We start from the raw sequence: 18,417 nt of genomic DNA on the forward strand, positions 1-18,417 counted from the left end.
GCCATGCCATGCCATGCCATGCCATGCCATGCCATGCCATGCCGGAGGCTGCATGGGAGAGCTAAGAGGGCCAGGGGCTCCACCGAGACTGCTCTACCCTGCAGGATCAGGGTCCCCCACCCCAAAAGGCAGCCGTGCTGGGCGGGCTGACCCTTGCACGAACCTTCCTGCTCGGTTGTTTTTCCACCGGACCCGGGCGGGAGCCAGCTCCGCCTGCTGCAGATGTTTGGCAGGAGTCCGGGGCGGGAGGCCAGGCGCTTCCAGCCCCCCAGCCGCCATGCTACTGCTGCCACCAGCCTCCCTGGCTGTCCCCTGAGCTGTGTGCTGGGGCTGCAGAGACCTTGTGCCAGGCTGCAGGGCCACAGCTGAGCACCGGGAATGTGAAAGCAGCGGTGGGGACCATGTGGTGCTGCCGGCTGGGCTTGTCCCAGAGCTGACCGAGGAGTATTTTCATGCAGAGGGACAGGGATGGTGCCAGCAGCATGGCAGGACAGTGGCAGGGAGCTCAGGCAGCAGCAGGCAGCACTGCCCTGGCTAGCAGCTGTGCAGCTTCCCTCTGGCAGCCTGGCCCGGCATCAATCCCAGGGCAACCTTTGAACCTTTGTTCTAAGTGTGCAACGGGAAGCAAAAGCAAAACAAGCTCTGCCAGGCGAGAGGCCCCGGCTCTTCGAGCGCCAGGCTTCCCCAGGCTGCCAGCCCTCGCTGCTCTGCCCCAGCCCGGGTGCTCCCACACACTGCCCTGGCTCAGCAGCAGCCTCCCTGCTGGGCATGGGGCTCAGCACCCTTTGGAATGAGGGTCCTCCTTCCTGAGTGCTCCCAGCAGCAGCCCCCAGGCTATGTGCTCTGCCCCCTCCAGCACTGCCATCCCTTCCTTTCCCAGGGGAAGATTTGCTCCCTGTAGAAATGGCCCTGGCCCATTGTCTCCCCTTCCCCCTGCAAAGGGAGGCTGCCCAGAGGCAAGGTGAGAGCCAGCATTCTACATCCTGTTCTCCCATCTGGGGCTGCCCCATCTGCCTCCCCCAGCAGCAGCCCCCACAGGCCAGCAGCCAGCTCCTGCCACACGCCAGCACCTCCAGGGAAGCATCCCAGTGGATGCTGAATCACTTCAGTGCCTGCATCACCCTGCCTGCTACAGCGTCACCCAACCAGGACCTGCTTCTCAACAGAAAGGCATTTTTCCTTGGCAAAACTCCATGCAAACGCTGCCTCCAAGCTCCAGCACTGCTCAGGCACTGAAGCTAGAGCCACAGGGGGATTTGGTTATCTTCCTCCATCCTGGAGGAGGAATTTCCAACTTGACAGTGTTGAAAATTCAGCTTAAATCCATTCTCTGCCATCTTAATGCTTTAAGAAATGTCCTGGCTTCTCCCTGCTTTACCCCTTTCTGCCATTTAGCTCCACGTTTGTTGTTACAAGCAAACCTGTCTTTCCAAGGCCTTTCCTGGAAATGTTTGCCATGGGTTTGAAACTTCACAGAAAATTCATACCAAGAAATCTCTCACTTCCCTTTGCTGCTCTTGACAAGGAGAATGTGGAGGTGGGAACAGCCATCATGTATGGTTGCATGGATGGGGGGAGGTGTTCCATGCTTTTCCTCGTGTTTTGCTCCAAACCAGGCTTCCCAAACCACTCCAATGTTTTGGCTTCTTCCCTATTCCTCTCACATCAAAGCTGCTCAGCTCCTATTCCTGGTGCTGCTGGCCATCCTCAGTGTCCCCAGGGAAGCAGTGCTGGGGTGGAGCATGGGGGAGAACAGAGCCAGGGCTGCTCCCACCCTGCACATCTGTGATGTCCTTCAGCTGCCGCTGCACCGTGCCAGCAAGGGAGGGAGAGAGGAAGAAAAACAGGAAAATAGCTCTGGTTACTTGCCTCAAACTCTGCAACTTGAGAGGGGAAGAGAGAGTTGACAGCACAAAACAGAAATATGTATTTTGGCTGGGCAAGGAAAAGTGTCTGCTCCCTCCCAGCACAACCACAGCCCGTGGCTCCAGTGCAGGCATTTCTGCTCCTCAGAGTCTGCATCCCTGTGCTAGGCTCCCTGCCTAAGGTGGGAGGTGTTTGCCCAAGGTGCTGCTTCCCTGTGAACCCCCTGCCCCTCTGGCCCCACCACCCAATGCAAACCCAAATCTGGCTGTTGTGGATCAAGCCACACAGGGATGGGACACGGTTTCCAACACTGCAGGGCTGGTTGCTCTTTTCAGCACAGAAAATAGGATCTAAACAATTCCCACCAGCATCACCGTAGTGTTTCCCCACATCCTTGCCTGATTCATCCTGTTAACTCTGTGACCTTTCTTGCTGTGAGTCACCAAGACTCCACTGTTTCAGCCCCAGGGCTCCTGCCACACTGACCCGGCACGAGGCTGGCGTGAGAGAAGCGATGACAGTCACCCCAGTGGCAGAAAAACAGCCACAACCACTTTCAGAAAGTCCTGAGGGATCCTTCCCACCCACCGTGTCCAGACTGAGGTTTGCCCTCCTGGAGCGTGGGGCTGGGCTGGCAGTGAGCTTCCCGCAGGGCTGCGGCTGCCGGGCTCCAAGGCCGGACAGAGCGCCAGGGACCTTGAGGCAAGGCAGAGCAGGAGGTCAGAGCAGGGAGGGTTTCTGGAGAGCCCACAAAGTATCCCAGGTCCTGCAGAGCCAGACACCGCCCGTAGTGTGGACAGAGCTGCATGACACACTCACATAAAGGACAAAGTCCATTTATTTCATAACAAAGGGCAATGCAAGAGCTTACATGGTCCCTTGCCACTGGCTGGGCACGAACCCGCTCCTCCCACTTTACCTGCCCAGGTGAGGCATGCACAGACTCCCAGCAGGGCTGGTGTGCTGGGAAAACAGTGGGGGCTCTCACTATCAGGAGTGGGGAGTGCAGCCAGCGTGCAGACAGGAGGGCTGGCAGGAACTGCACACACTCCTCTGCCCCACAAGACCCAGAGGAACCAAGAGCCACGCAGGATTTTCCTACAATTTCTGCAGCTAATGGATAGAGGAGAAGCCGGTACCAGCTGCACATCTGCTGTGCAGCCAGCACGGGCTCTGTCACTGATGCTTTTAGCCAAGTGCTAAAGGCACAACCAGAAGCCACATCCATCTTGCTTTGACTCTTTTTTCCCCAACCACCTTGACAACTGGGACTCCAAAGAAGAAATAACTTTGTCAGGCATTTCCACTCCTTGTTGCTTGCCTGGGAGGAGATGGTGTCACCAGTGAAGGCGAGACCAGCCTGCCTCCCTCGTGGGAGCGAGTTGTTTCCAGCTGGACACGTCTGCAAAGTCACACCTCTCCCCACTGCTGCCCATGCTGTCGTTTCCCCCACAGTCCCCGTAAGCTCAGTGGGCAAAACGAGCAGTGGGTTCACCCAGCAAGAGCCAGGTACAGAAGCAGGTCTGTGTGCTGGCCCACCCCAGCTCCTGCCCAGGCTCCAGCTCTCAGGGTGCCCCGTCGAGGTCCCTGGCACAGGGTCCCATGACCGTAGCCCCCAGCCCAGCAAGCTGGCCGTCCCCCACTGCCCGTGCCTCACACGATGCCGTTGCGCGTGGGGTGTGTTCGTACTCGGTAGATGATGACGGCAGTGGCTGGGCACAGCAGCAGCGCTGTCATGATGAGGATGGTGGCCACGATGATCAAGACGATGACCCAGATATCCAGGATGTGCTTGGGGAGGTCGGTAGGACCTGTGAGGTTAGGGAGGTCCATCCTGCAAAGGAGAGGCAGAGGGTTGGTGGGGCAGCCCCCTCCATCCCTCCCATAGCCAGACTCTCCCCCCCCACTCTCTCCACAGACACCCCTGTGGCCAGGTCCAGCTTTGACCCTGGGCTCTTTCGAGAGCCTTTGGTAAAGGCTCCTTCAATGAGCCCCAGGATTTATAGCACGCTTTGAAGGCACTGGATAAAAGCCATGGGGAAAACTTCCCTGTTAATTGCTACCGTTCGTTAGAGGAACTATTAAACGAAATCCACAACCGGGCGTCCTGCTGGTCACTCACCGGTGTGTCATCACATGGGGAAACGGTGGGGTCAGGTCAGCTAGGAGACCCCCTCGCTTCTGGGGAGCTTCGTGTGTGTGTCCCCCCGACCCGTACCTCGTGCTGAGTCACGGAGTTATCCATCAGCTGTAGGGGACGGAGGGGCCGGACAGCGGGGACCCCCCTCCACGGGGACCGCGGCCGTGCCCCTGTCCTGCCCCGGCACCGCGGGAGTGGGGGACACGATGCGGGAGAGGCGGCAGCTGCCTGTGCCCTGCCCGTGCCCTGCCTGTCCTACCTGCCTTGCCCGTGCCCTTCCCGTCCTACCTGCCCGCATCCCCTTACCTGCGGCGCTTCCAGGCTCCGGCTCCGGCTCCGGCTCCGGCTCCGGCTCCGGCTCCGGCGAGAAGCGACGGCAGCGGCGGATGCCGACAGGAGAGAAAGGCTCCCGCCGGGCGAAAAAGACTCCGCCTGGCCCCGCCCGGCCCGGCCCGGCCCGCAGGGGACGGCAGGGGAGGAGAAGAAGGGGAAGGGGATAGAAGGAAGGGGAAGGAAGGAAAGGCAAGGCACGGCAGGACGTTTTTTCCCACACCAGGATAAAGTAAGATCACACTCCGGCTCATCCCGCCCAGAATGGGGCTCCACGGGGGGAGTTCCATCTGGAGCTGAACCCGAAGGTCTCGGGGACCATGGGGACATTTCACTTCATAGTCCTTAACAAAAGGTCCTCCCCTGCCCCGTCCCCCTCCTGCCCCAGCAGGGCTCACAGGCACCCACTTGCCCCTGAGGCCCAGGGCAAGACCCAGAGCCTCCATAACCACCCGCAGCGAGGTGCCCGCGCTGCCCAGGGATCCGGGCACGGTGATTTACAGGGACACGGGCAGAGAGCATCGCCAGGGAGGGAGGGGACAGACCTCAGCCCGCCGGCTGGGAACGGTGCTTCTGCTGCCCAGTGGAATATTCCACTTCATTGGTGATGCTGAGTGGCAAAACCAAGGTGGGATGCTCCGATTTTCCTTCTGGGACACAAGCTCAGTGTCACTCACAGTGGGAGCCACACACTGCACCTTTCAATCCTGCCTTTTCCCTGGGAAACCTGCTGGATTTCTGGTGGTGGAAAGCCCGACCACATGCTCTCAAGACACCCCTGGCCTCCAGGCACCCCCTGCACAGGCAGCCTCCTCCCTGCCTTCCCAGCAGTGCTCCCTTCCAGCTGCTGCAGTCAGATAAAAAGCATGTGGGGTTTTTATCGCAAGCAGCGACAGATCCTCATGGACAGGGGTTTCCTGTGGAGCTGCAAGCAGTGGGCAGAGGGCAGGGACTGACTCCAGGCACTGTGTGGGGATGGATACTGGGGTGAGGATGGGGGATCCACGCCACAGGCCAGGCTGGCACTGGTGCTTTGGTTGGGGTATCCAGCAGCAAACTGGGGGTGCTTTGCTGATGCCAGCTCTGCCCTCTGCGCACACAGCACAGCATCCACAGACCTCATGCTTTCCTGCCGATCCCATGGCATGGGAACGTTTGTTCTTGTCAGGATCCTGTTTAGCAGACATGAGACTGAAGAGAAACCACCTTTGGGGTGTGAGAAGATCAGCCGCTCTGCTCTGCTCTGGTGAGACGCACCTGGAGCACTGTGTCCAGCTCCGGGCCCCCAGTGTAAGGAGGACACAGAGCTGCTGCAGTGACTCCAGAGGAGGCCACGGAGATGCTTCAAGCCCTGAGCCCCTCTGCTCTGGAGCCAGGCTGGGAGTTCACCTGGAGAAGGCAAGGCTCTGGGGAGACCTCAGAGCCCCTTTCACAGCCTAAAGGGGCTCCAAGAGAGCTGGAGAGGGACTTTGGACAAAAGGCTTGGAGTGACAGAACAAAGGGAGTAGCTTCCCACTGCCAGAGGGCAGGAATAGATATGATATTGGGAAGAAAGCCTCGGTGAGGGCGGTGAGGGCGGTGAGGCATGGCGCAGAGCAGCGGTGGCTGCCCCAGCCCCGGCGATGCTCGGACTCTGTCCGTGCCCGGCCCGGGGCGGGACTGACGCTCCCTCGGGGCCCCTCCCTTGCCCCGCGGGGTCACGTGATCAGCTCGACGCGGTGACGTCAGACGGCGGCGCGGTGACGTCGGGCGGCAGCGGCGCGGCGGAGCCCGCCCGCTCCCAACATGGCGTCTCTGCTGCAATCGGAGCGGGTGCTGTACCTGGTGCGCGGCGAGAAGGAGCTGCGGGCGCCGCTGCCGCAGCTGTACTTCTGCCGCTACTGCAGCGAGCTCCGCTCGCTCGAGTGCGTCTCGCACGAGGTAACAGCGACCCGGCCGCGCCGCACCCGCGCACCGGGCGGGACTGGGCGGCACCGGGCGGGACGATGCTCTTTCTGCGCGCACCGATTGGGTCGCTCTCCTGCCGCTCACTCTCGTTCTGATTTGCTATTGGCTGTTGGCGCCGCTGGGGGGTGGGCGCAGCGCTGCACGGAGCGCGGCGATAGGCTGCGGGTGACGGGTGGGGCGGTACTTCGCTTTGGATTGGCTGTGCGCGCCTGTCTGTCGGTGGAGCTCGGGCTGTGATTGGCTGAGGCGAGCGCACGGGGCGGCTTCCCCTCATGGGGGATGTCCCCCCTGAACGGCCCCGGCCGGGGGAGCGGGGACCCCCCCAAACCTCGGTGGGGCCCGACCGTGGCCGTGGGGACTCCTCACCCCTCGGCGGGTTCCGGCCGGTTGGGTCAAGACACCGCCTCCCACACCCATCCCCATCGGGCCCGGCCGTTGAGGGGCAAGGACACCCCCCTCCCCCCCAGGCACACACCCTCGTTATGCGCTGCGATTTGTGCTGTGGAGGGGTTTCGGCTTGGTAAATTGTCGTAATAAAATCGTTGAAACTGATTTTTTGGAAGCCTGGTTGAGTTAAGAAATTGTGATAGGTTCGGAAAGCCTTGAAAGAATGACTGTGCAGCCCGAATCTCAGAAGAGGCTTCTTAAAGGAAATGTTAAGGCCTCTGAAGAGTGGATTTGTGACGTGGCTGCATCCGTCCTGAATTCACTGTGGTGTGAGCACTGTAGTCATTGTCCGTACCTAGTAGTCAGTTTGCATTCCTCTTCAAGAAGGGGCCCCCAGTCTTGCTGCTGTTGTTTTAACTGAAAAAATTTGTTGTGATAGCAGAGAGATACAAAGCGTTTTCTGAAGTGTGTCTATATCTGACCAGTGTAGCTGCAAAGACAAAATAAACTTAGGTATAAATAGAGAATAAAATGTTAAAACCTCTTGCTCAAGCTGAAAAATGAGATTCTGGTAGCTGCTAAAGGTCAACACCCAGCTGACCTTTTCCCATTTACAAGACAGAGTAGTTTAATCCATTCTGACTTAAGAAACCTTATAATTTATCTTATTAAAGATCAAAATCTGGCTGAGATGGGCTAAGGTTCTGCATACCAAAAAATCCATCAAGCCTTCCCTGGCTTTACCCTGCTGTTGCCAGACACGAATCCTTGTTGGATCGTGTGGCTGTTTGGGCTGTCTGGACAAAGGTGTGCCAGATAACGTGTGTGATGTGACTGTGTCTCTTCTTCAGGTGGACTCTCACTACTGCCCCAGCTGCCTGGAAAACATGCCTTCAGCTGAAGCCAAGCTGAAAAAGAACAGGTGAAGTTGCTTTGTCTTTTTTATTTCATCAATGCTCCCTATTTAAAACAGTCCCTTCCCACTTCTGTCTGAAACTCTTCAAAAATTGGACAGCTGCTTGTTATGTTTCAGTCTGTTTCGGGGTATAAGCATCTTTCCATGAGGTGTCATGTGCTGTTCACTTTTGGGGTTTTTTGATGATCTGGTCTCATAATACAAAGGTTTTTTAGTATCACATTATGTTTCTCACTGCTGCTGCTCTTATGCTGACTCTGAATCCCTCACGTTCCTGTGATGGCTCTGCTGCCCTTTTTCCCCAGTGCTGTTGCCCAAGAGTTAAAGATCTGTTGGTTTAAGGCTGTTGTGTTTGTCGGGCGCATTTCTCTCAGCCTGGGACCCTTCTCAGAGCCCTGCTTTGTTGTTTGCAGGTGTGCCAACTGCTTTGACTGCCCCTGCTGCATGCACACCCTTTCCACACGGGCCACGAGCATCCCTGCGCCGCTGCCCGACGACCCGGCCAAGACCACCATGAAGAAAGCCTATTACTTGGCCTGTGGCTTCTGCCGCTGGACTTCCCGGGATGTTGGCATGGCAGACAAGTCTGTCGGTAAGGGACAGTCCAAGACAGAAAACTGAGTTACAGCACGAGCCCAGTTTGTGTTTTGAAGGTAACAGATAATCCACCTAGTTCCTGACTGTACTGTAGACTTGATGTCTGTCTAGGATTGGAGTTGTAGTTGGAAATTCACAGGAAATCTCTTTGTTGCTGAAAACTCCTCTGAAGAGCTGAGCTGAGTTAGTGGAATATGTGACCCACTTCCATGCCTGTATTGCATGACTAGTGAGAAGACTGTCAAACTGTTTTAGTCAGTGCACTCTCCCCACAGCTGAGATCTTGTTTGTGTGCTTTCACGGTCTTTGAAGCTGCTCAGACTGACAGCATAAACATCTAATTTATCTTCCATAATTTCTGTTCATTTAGACTTACTCCAGAGTTGCTAGTCAGTGTTTGAACTTGGCTTTTCTCTTCACAAGAGCACTAGAACAAAGCTTTCATCTATTTTTTTGGTATTTGAGATGTACAGAAAATATCTGTCAGGCTCCCAAAGTGGGGTTGAGTAGGCCGAACAGATCCTCTGACTTCCAGTGTTGATGTGACTGAAAATGGAGCCGAGATGCAGAGACAGCAGCAGCCAGTAATGAGACACACATAACCTGCTGCTGAAGTGACTCCTGGGTGCTGTCCTGAGTATGTCTCAAACAGCATTTGTTTAAAAACACAACATAAAAGCTGTCAGAGCTCCTTCAGCCCAAACCTGCCTGTGCAAAGCTTTCAGAGGTGTTTATTTGCACAGACAGGAACTTTGAACAATTACAATGGCAGGCGTAGCAAAATTAGGGCATGTCATATTTTATAAATAACACAAGATAGTTGAGTGTTGGGTGTGATTTTTGTGTGGAATCTGGAAGCCTCCTGTGGACTTTGCTTTTTCTCTTCTCTTGTGCAGCGAGTGGTGGCTGGCAGGAGCCGGAGAATCCTCACACACAGAGGGTGAGTGAACGGGAAGGCTGTACTTGGGCTGAACTACATCAGCCAGAAAGAACTGTTAGAGTGTCAGGCCCTCTCAATCACTTTTTCTTCATCTATATAATCCTTCAGATACCAGTTCCAGTTCCTAATCTGCACTTTGACTGAATTCAATGGAGGGAAGGCCTCTTAGAGGCTCCCCTGAGGATATCGCAGTATAAAATCTCCTTTTGAGAAGAAGCTCAGTTGAAACCATCCTATCTAATGGTGCTGTTAAAACACCACTGGTGAATGTGCTGCGTATGTATGTGAAAAAAAGCTGTTTTCCAATCAAGAGTGTGTCTAGGATCTGGAAAACACAACTGCACCTTTAACACCCTTCCCTGTTACCCGTTAGGGCTCCACTCTAAACGTGACCAGCCTTGGGGAGGAGGGGCGAAGATGCTAAAGATGCTGTTTGCTCTGCCAATCCAAATTGCTCAGTTTTGGCCACATGACATTACTCTGTGCAGTCATGGCAAATTCGTGAACAAAGTCGCAGTTGCTGAATTGCTAAGTGAGAATTGGGCACTGCCCTCCAACACACATTATTCCCAAGGGAGAATCAGTTATTTATCCACAGTGTGGGTTAAGACATGTGAAGACACACAGGCTTCTTTAAGCACTTCCTGCAGAATACAGCTGGTACTAGGAACAGAGTGACACAAGTAGCAGAAACCCCATCTAGTTCACAAGCACATGCTGCAGCTGAGGTGACATTGCTCCCTGTTCCTTTTCCTCCCTCCAGATTAACAAACTGGTTGAGTACTACCAGCAGCTAGCTCAGAAGGAGAAGATCGAGCGGGACAGGAAGAAGCTGGTGCGCCGCCGCAACTACGTTCCCTTGGCCTTCTCGGTGAGCTGGTTGTGCCGTCCTCTCAGAGCAGGAAAAGTGATCCACAACAGCCTCAGCCTGGAAAATCAGATAGTTGGTAGCACAGTAGGGCTGCCCAGCTTTGGCTAATTGAGGACAACATGAAGAAAATGAGGCTTTCTTTAGGGGTGAATAGTTTTACACTCGCTACTGTGTATTACATTGCCACTCTCTCTGATAGTCCTCCCCAACAGTGCCAGAAGGGTTTACACTTGCCATGCCAAGGAATATATTCTGCAGCAGTGAAGTGCAGTGCAACTGCAGACACAGTGCCAGTGGCAGCCCTTTCTCAGGACAGTCATCCCACAGCTCAGTGACAGATAGATCAGCATTGTCTGGCACTTCTCTGCATGAAATCTCTACTGAAATTAACCTTAAGACTTGGTTGTGGCTTGAATGACTTCTTTATTGTACCTGGCAGGTAAATGCTCACTTTGTTTAGCTGGGTGACTGCATATGCTTGCTACTTCAATGAACTGTGCTTGCTCTGTGCCCTTGCTTGTGTCTTATGGCTGCATTTTTTGTCTCCGTTGCTACCTGCTGCTATTTTGGGGGCTCTCCACAGCAACACACTATACATGTAGTGGTAAGTCTTTTCACAGTTTCTGCTGGTGTTAAAGCTCTCATGGTACCAACTGAAGGGGAGTAACAGATCCTACACCCTGCCTCAGGGCCTCTGGCTTAGGTGTGCCTAGAACAAACACAGGTGAAGCCTAACTCTTCAGAGGGTAACACTTGTTACAAAAAATATTTTATGTAGGTTTAGAAACAGGGCAATGTCTTTGAGTAAGTATTATACACTTGCAAAGCAGTCCTTCGCCAAGCCTGGCCGAGACACAGCTACCTGCTTGGCCAAGGCAAGTGCCACTAACGTTAATCATCTCATCCTTGAAAAATCACCAGAGTAGGCTGATGCTCAGATTTCTCATTTGCTGAGAATTCAGGTTTTCAGCCCTGCCCAGAAGGAAGATGTCTGCCTCCAAGCACCCTGGGTACAGCTCAGCTGTAGAAAGCTGAGGAGTAGCTCAGCTATTCCTGGTGAGAGAGACTTGTAGGTAACGAGGCTTGTAGGAGATTGAACCTTCTAGCTGCTTCGAGTAGTGCTGCAGAGCCTTTCAGATGGATGCACAACCACATCAACCCACTTTTTTTGGCAGCTGAGCTCTCATTCTACACTACTTGACATGGAGCTGCTCGGAAGAGAATATCCAGGGAAAAAGTGTCAGTAGTACAGGCTGGTGATTTGAGGAAGGAGCAAAAAGCTCTATAAGCAGTAGCCACACACATCTGTCATTCCCCATCTGCAGCGCAGTGGGAATTGTTTGTTCCTTGCTAACAGTTGAAGCAGAAAAATGTATCTTAGGAAGCGTTGAATACCTTTTCCTTTTTGCTTTCCTTTGCTTGTACCCCCATGCTTGTCATGCAGCTCAAAAGATGAGTTTGCAGCAGGTCTTTTTGTCCTGTCAGGAAGCAGACCTGAGGGTGACAGTTCCTTTTTTCCTTGTAGGACAAATACGGCCTTGGAACAAGGCTTCAGCGCCAGAGGCCCGGAGCTCCCATCAGTGCCCTCGCTGGACTCTCGTGAGTCTCGGGGTTGGGGTTACCTTTGGGGGGAGGATTGGAGGTGTAGGCAAGAGAGCAGTAAAACAGCTTTAGAAAGATGATAGACAATTAGCAGATAGCAGTGAGAGGAGATTCCTCCTTTCAAGCGCTGGAGCGATGTCAGATCCTTGTGCATCTCTCTGCAGCAGCTCCGGATGTTCTGCTTTCTCCCAAGGGGGACAAGTGACTGCTCACACCATTGTTGCAATTATTGTTGTGCAATCTCAGCTCTCGCTGCCTTCTGTGCTACAATGCAGTTACTGCTGTTGCTGTCAGAGCGCACGTGCCCTATTTCATGACTGAGTTGTCCCTTATTTTGCTTTAGCCTGAAAGAAGGAGAAGACCAGAAGGAGATCAAGATTGAGCCAGCTGATGCAGTGGAAGAAGTGGAGCCTCTTCCTGAGGATTACTACACAAGACCAATCAATCTAACAGAAGGTAAAACCTTAATATTCTGTCACTTTTTGGCCTTACTTTTTGTAACAGGGGCATTGCCTACAAGCTTGTGAAGTTCCTAATGATCCAAGTTTCTGGTCATTTTTATGCTGGGATTGAAACACTGGGAAAGACGTGACTTTTTAAATGGTAACTTTGAATGCAGCCTCAGCTTCATGTAGTACACGGAAAGCTCAGAGCCAGAAGGCCTGAAGGGTTATTTAATTTTCTTGCTGGCCTTAATTTCTGTGTGTGTGAAGCATCAACTTTTGGATGGAGAAAAAAGCTGATGTCCTTTATCAAATAACAGCAAGAAATAAGGAAATAGCAGCTGCTGGGGAGCTGGAACCAAAACTGGGCTGGTGAGTAACAATTGCGCACTGCTTTGACATCAGCTTGGAACAGCCTGTGTACACTTGCCAGTTCTTTAGCTGACTCATGGTTTAATCCACAAATACTGTAAATTGATCAGTCAGACTTGGAGTGAACAGGATAAACCAGCAGGTACAGGAGCTATGGTGGGCTTCCAGCTGAGGTGGCTCCAAGTAGAACGGATGTTGTTGGTAGTTCTGCAGGCCTACAAAGTCTGCCAGTATCAATGAATTCATGGAAGGTTTATGGAAAGGGGTAGATCCTCTTGGTTTCCTTTTCTCATGAGACTGTTGGCATTGTGAGTTTGATGCTGGTGAAGAAGACAACTTTTCTGGTTCCCCACAGTGAGGGAAAGGCTGCCAGGTGACTCACTGCCTCTTAGGCACTGGAACAGTGAGGAGCCTGCATTTTGAGAGAAACCCATGGGAGGTTTTGGCCGCTGGGAGTTTCTTGCTTTGGGAACTGTTTTCTCTCATTCTTTGTGTGAGTCTGAGTTATGCAAACCTTGCTAAGAAGCTGTGTATTGTACTCATGCAGCACCCAGCTGTGAGGGTAACAAAGCTGTGAAACTCATTTGCTGTGGTGAGGGAAAGAACTATGTTCTAGATGATTACAAAACTCTTGTTTCCATCCCAGCTCAGCTTTGAAGAGAGATGTGGGTCCCTTGTTTCTCCTGGGCTCTCATGTTACTGTGCCCAGTCAGGGCAGTCCTTTATTCAGCTTTTGCCTTCCTATTCATTGCTAGAAATGTGATAGTTGCCAATGGCTTCTGAATTGCGTGGTGCAGGTAAAATTAGGTGTCTTAGAGATGGTGGCAGATCTCCACACAGTTTGAGGTGCATGTGTAGAATCCAGCTCGAGTTTCAGTTCTTGAGACATTTCTTTGTCTTGCTTTCTGCTGTGCTCCCAGTGACGACTCTGCGCCAGCGCCTGCTGCAGCCTGACTTCCAGCCCATCTGTGCTTCCCAGCTCTACCCACGTCACAAGCACCTCCTGATCAAACGCTCGCTGCGCTGCCGGGTAGGGAATTCAATCCAGAAAAGTGCCTTTTCCAGGCTCACAGAACTTGGGTGCTGGGAAATGGGCTGTGTGTTTCTCTTTTAAAAGAAACAGTTCAATGCTTCTGGTTGTTGAAAGTTCTCAGCCAAGTTAGTGGTAACAGCACTAAGGGGGTGAGGGAGGCTGTCACATCTCTGGTGTGATGACAGTTGTGAAAGGGAGACAACACTGTCAAAGATGCATAAGGATACAAAGCTGGCTTGTGCAAGTGCCCTGCCTAGCCAAGGAATCAGAGAAAGCTGCCAATACAGTCGAAATAAAAAAAAAAAGTTTGCTGTTACTAAAGAAAAAAGTCAACAAACAAAATATTAGGGAGTGGCAGTACAGAATACTGAAGATGTCACTAGAGTGGAGGCAGAAAGAGGGTATTTCAGAGAAGCAAAGCAGAGATCTGGGAAGTGAAGACAGGCAGGAGTTAAATCCAAGTTCTGCTGTTGGCTTTCTACATGGCTTTTACTACATGATTTGTTTTCTCAGTCATACAATTTATTTATCTAGTTCCTAAAGTAACAGAGCAATATTCTTGTAGGTATTTAAGATGCAGAATGCTTTGCAAAAGCAGAATATTTTCTCAGAAATAAGTAATGTCAGACTGATCCTGTATTTGAAGAGTAGCCTATGAGGAGAGATCAGGACTTCTAGCTGCTTCATTTTTTTAATGCATTCTGGAGCATAGATCAGAGGGCTTACAGGTATTTGTGCTGCAATCAGTATCCAGGTGTTTTCAAGAATGATTCCAAGTCTTGTGTTTCTGAGGTTGCACAGGTAGTGCTGGGTATGACGTTTTTGGAGTATCAGTAGCTGAACACGGTGATGGTTGCATGCACCCCAGGTGGTCTTTGTATGTGCTGTGCTAGAGGCTGTAGTGTCACGGCTGGTGACACAGCGCTTGTGGCTGTGATTCTTCAGTGTGTGACTGCACACTGTGTTTTGGAGCTGACTTAAATACCGTTCTCTCTAGAAATGTGAACATAACCTGAGCAAACCGGAATTCAATCCAACGTCTATCAAATTCAAGATCCAGCTGGTTGCTGTGTAAGTAAGAAACGGGGACTGGGGACATCAACTCCCTGTTCATGCTTAGTTAATGCCTTCTATTTTAATTTCCTTTGACTCTTGCTGTGACCTCTTGGTAGGATTGTGTCATCCCTTGCGATGGTGTAATCACCTTTTTAAATATATTTAGCTTATCTGTAATAGGTTTGCTTGCTGATCTACTAAAGATTTCAGCAGTTTGACAAAAACACTGCACGCTGTGCCAGCCCCAGACTGTAGCCGGGGTTTGTAGGATTGGGGTTATCCAGCAAAAGGACACTTCATTTTTCCTTTTCAGAAAGTTCTAATAGCTCTCTTACCTCCCTTTGCTTCAGGAGGTGTGTTACATACAGCAGCACAGTGCCTCACAGTCATTTGCTCTGTTATTTTGTAGTAACTACATCCCTGAAGTGAGAATCATGTCTATTCCCAACCTGCGCTACATGAAGGTCAGTAGCTTTCCCAGAAATGTCTTAGGCTGAGACATAGCCAGGAGCTGTGAATGTGGGATCCTTTTGGAAGATGACATGGTGTGATGATTGTTCCCTGAGGGCTCCACTCACTCCGTTTAGTGGGTGCAGGGTTCAAGGGAGTGGCCAGGGTAACACTGCATGTACTTGTCACTGCAGCAGTAGATTGCTGTGCCATGTGACATCTGGCATCACAAGCACTTGCCAATGTCTGAAGAATAAAAGGTGTGGAATTGAGATCTCAGCTAGACTCCCAAAATACATATTTCTTATATTATGAAAGAGTTTTGCATGGCATGGCCTTTTTTACTGGGGTGAGGGGGGGTGATTGCTATCCATCCATTGAGAGGATGTGATGCAATTTTTGAAGGTGTTGATCAGTCAGAGAAGATGGAGGTGCTTACAGTAACAATGAGTTCTAGCACAATTGCTTTGTGAACTGTGATTCCTGAATCTCCCCAGGAGAGCCAAGTCCTTCTGACTCTGACTAATCCTGTGGAGAGCATCACACATGTCACATTGCTGGAGTGTGAGGAGGGAGACCCTGATAACATCAACAGCACTGCCAAGGTATTGATTGTACCCTCCTGCTGTGTAAGCCCAAGCCCCTTCCAGGGTTTACCACTCCCATTTGTCCTTCACAGGCCACACTTTTTATATGTCCTTCAACCCCTGCCAGCTGTGCTGCGTTTCCCTCCTTGGAGCTTAAATGACTGTCACCAATGCAAACAGCTGCTCATTAAGTATTTTGAAATTGTGTCTGTTCATGGGTATCCAAAACTCAAGGGAGAAATTTATTATTTCACTGGCAGGGTGGTAATCAGGTGGTCCTGGAGCAGAGAAAAGCTGAGGATGAATCACTTTTCTGTTAAACTGTAGTAAAGCAGACCTCAGAAGAGGAGAGCCCTCTCTGCTGGCAGTGTAGCTGGTGATCAGTGCTGAAAGGCTTCTTTCACTCCATGCTCTGTTTCAGGTGGCAGTTCCTCCCAAGGAGCTTATTCTGGCTGGCAAAGATGCTGCAGCAGAATATGATGAGCTGGCAGAGCCTCAAGACTTCCAGGATGACCCTGAGTGAGTGTCCTGTGGGGATCCTCTCCCTTAAAAACTTGGTTCTTTGAGTAACTCACTCTCCTCCTGTCTGTCTTCAGTGTGGTTTGGGTTCCTCTGAGAGCATTGTTCCACTTGGAACAATGCTTTGAGAGCTTGGCTGACCCAGTGTTCCTCTGTGTTCTGCCTTGCAGTGTTATTGCCTTCAGAAAAGCCAATAAGGTGGGAGTTTTCATCAAGGTCACCCCACAGAAAGAAGAGGGCGAAGTGATCGTGAGTTTCAAGATGAAGCATGAGTTCAAAAACCTCACTGCTCCCATCCGGCCCAACGAGGAAGGCGACCACACCTCGGAGGTGATCTGGCTCACCCATCACGTGGAGCTCAGCCTCGGCCCCGTGCTCCCGTAGCGGCTCCCAGCGCTTGCTCCCGACGGCTGGATGGACTGGCACCCTGAGAAAGCACCTGGTGAAAGGTTCTGCCAGAGCTCCTTTGTGATGTGTGGGTGTGCCACGGCAGCCCAGCCACCAGGAGGGGGCTGAGGCTGCTGTGGTTTGGGCTGGTTTGTTCTCTCCCCTTGTTGTAGTGCCCACTAACCACCACTCCGCTTCCCCTCACTGCCACAGGCTAGAGTAACTTGCAGCACGTGTTAGAGCACAGAGAAAGATCTCCTTTTCTCCAGGTTTGCACTGAATTTGGCTTTGTCAACAGATAATTAGGGCTGAATTTGGATTTATCAGCAGAAAAGAACCCGTACTGGTTTTTTTCTCCATGTCAGCCCACAAACCTGATGTTTCATACCCAATAATGAACAACTTCTCTTTCACACAGAGCTATGCCCTTCCCAGACAAACATTTTAAGGAGTGTCCCTGCCTTCTACATTCTGGCAAGTTACTGCCAGCAGCACGATCTTTTCTTTTGGTTTTCTGCTTCCTCATAGGATACCTCAACTGTGGGGGCTGGGCCGTAGAGCCCTACCCCTCTGGCATATGTAGCTTGCTTAGCCGAGGTGGCAGATGTGTTTTCACAAAGGAGTTGATCAGTTTGCCTTTAAACATAGTGTACTGTAGTGTTCATGGATCTGACTGGCAGCCAAGCCTGCCATCAGCCCGCTGTGTCTCAGCTGGATGTTGGCAGCAGGATGTGCTGCAAGCTGGGAATTCAGGTTTTGCTGCAGCTCTTGACTGAGGCAGGAATGCTCCAGAGAGGCTCTCTGGCAGTCTTCAGCTCAATAAATGTTGTGTTGCTAGGGATTGTAGTGATGAGGGTATGAAACCTGGAGAGTTAGTATTAGTTGTGGTAATCATAAAGCTACAGCGGTGACTTGGGTTCATAATCTTTGTTTTTCCAGTTGGGGTGGGTGGGAGGGAGGTGTAAAGGTGGAAACTCATTATATGTTAACTACACACACTGTACCAGAAGGTCATTTACCCGGGGTGTAATTTGGCTGCAGTCCAAGCTAAAATGGGTAATTAAGAGCTGTGTATCCAGGAGACTGAATTACCAGTAAGTGCATGGCTAGTGCAGGCAGGTGAGATGGCTCTTCCTGCAGAGCATTCCCACTTCAGACGTTGACCTTTGTTAAACATTTCTGAGGGACTTTGACGTGCTGCTGTGCTGGGAAAGGCTTGAATACCAGCCAGCCACAGCAGTGTCACTCGAGATGCTTGTGCCATGGCTCTGCCAGCCTGGATTTGTGAATTCTCTGCATGGAGGGGCAGGGTGAGGCTGCCTGCTCTCTGGGGGGTGATGCAGCACCCCAGAACATCTCCCTTAGCACAAGAAACCTGCCGTGGTGTGCTGGAGGGGCTCCCACCTCACAGCCCCGACCCTGCAGCAGGTCTCAAAGCGGCGAGGCATCACGTTTACAACTCTGTGTAGGTGACACACAGATGTACAGCATGAGATTGAGACTTGTAGTTAGTAGTTAATGTGTAGTGCTAGTGCCTGCTGCAGCTTTCCCTGTCTGGATAACAAAGCACTTCACCTCTGGCCACAACTTTTTCCTGTTCAGTAGCCAAAACAGCTGCTGCACTTGCAACACAACCACAGAAAGACCTTCCAGGACCCAAGCCTTGAGGTGTGCCTGGGACTGCAGTTTGCTGCAGGCCAACGTGACCTGCACCCTTCTCACTAGAAACAAAAGGTGCATTGGGTTGTGGCGTTCTGAGCGCTCTGATGAGCTCGGCGAGCTGTTTTTCCCCCTCCCTGTAGGTGCTGTAGGCAATAGGAAAGGTAGTGGCGTCTCCCTGCCTCTGTCCCCGCTCCCTGACAGGTGCCTGTTGCCTTATGCTTGACGTCGTGTAGTGACCTTCAATAAAACACACGTGGCTCTCGGATTCTCTGCGCTGGCTCTTATTCGAAAACAATCATTATTCAAACAAAA

General features: G+C 52.0%; 1 protein-coding gene across 2 annotated transcripts; it reads left to right on the forward strand.

The window, feature by feature from the left end:
* The first annotated feature begins 6,062 nt into the window (after nucleotides 1–6,062).
* On the forward strand, nucleotides 6,063–18,370 carry LOC121658037 (dynactin subunit 4). 2 transcript variants are annotated; one of them, XM_042014413.1, is made up of 14 exons: nucleotides 6,063–6,256; nucleotides 7,522–7,592; nucleotides 8,000–8,178; nucleotides 9,080–9,123; nucleotides 9,887–9,994; nucleotides 10,578–10,598; nucleotides 11,520–11,593; nucleotides 11,940–12,052; nucleotides 13,332–13,441; nucleotides 14,442–14,515; nucleotides 14,910–14,964; nucleotides 15,448–15,555; nucleotides 15,959–16,056; nucleotides 16,227–18,370. In XM_042014413.1, the coding sequence occupies exons 1-14, from the start codon at nucleotides 6,122–6,124 to the stop codon at nucleotides 16,438–16,440; spliced, it is 1,404 nt and encodes a 467-aa protein (XP_041870347.1). In that variant the 5' UTR covers nucleotides 6,063–6,121; the 3' UTR covers nucleotides 16,441–18,370. The 2 variants fall into 2 exon arrangements, with proteins under 2 accessions (XP_041870347.1, XP_041870348.1); XM_042014414.1 differs by lacking the exon at nucleotides 10,578–10,598 and having other exon boundaries at nucleotides 6,064–6,256.
* Nucleotides 18,371–18,417: the final 47 nt, after the last annotated feature.

This window comes from Corvus kubaryi, unplaced genomic scaffold, assembly GCF_017639235.1.
Source record: "Corvus kubaryi isolate FWS band 111438036 unplaced genomic scaffold, C.kubaryi_AGA036_p1.0 split2-37374, whole genome shotgun sequence".
Taxonomy (NCBI): domain Eukaryota; kingdom Metazoa; phylum Chordata; class Aves; order Passeriformes; family Corvidae; genus Corvus; species Corvus kubaryi.

What these genes read in the sequence shown, in the direction of transcription:
- LOC121658037 (XM_042014413.1), top strand. Translation starts at nt 6,122, where the DNA reads ATGGCGTCTCTGCTGCAATCGGAGCGGGTGCTGTACCTGGTGCGCGGC. An exon ending in AAGATCCAGCTGGTTGCTGT is followed by an intron (nt 14,516 to 14,909) that starts GTAAGTAAGAAA and finishes GTTATTTTGTAG; the next exon opens with TAACTACATCCCTGAAGTGA. An exon ending in ACATCAACAGCACTGCCAAG is followed by an intron (nt 15,556 to 15,958) that starts GTATTGATTGTA and finishes GCTCTGTTTCAG; the next exon opens with GTGGCAGTTCCTCCCAAGGA.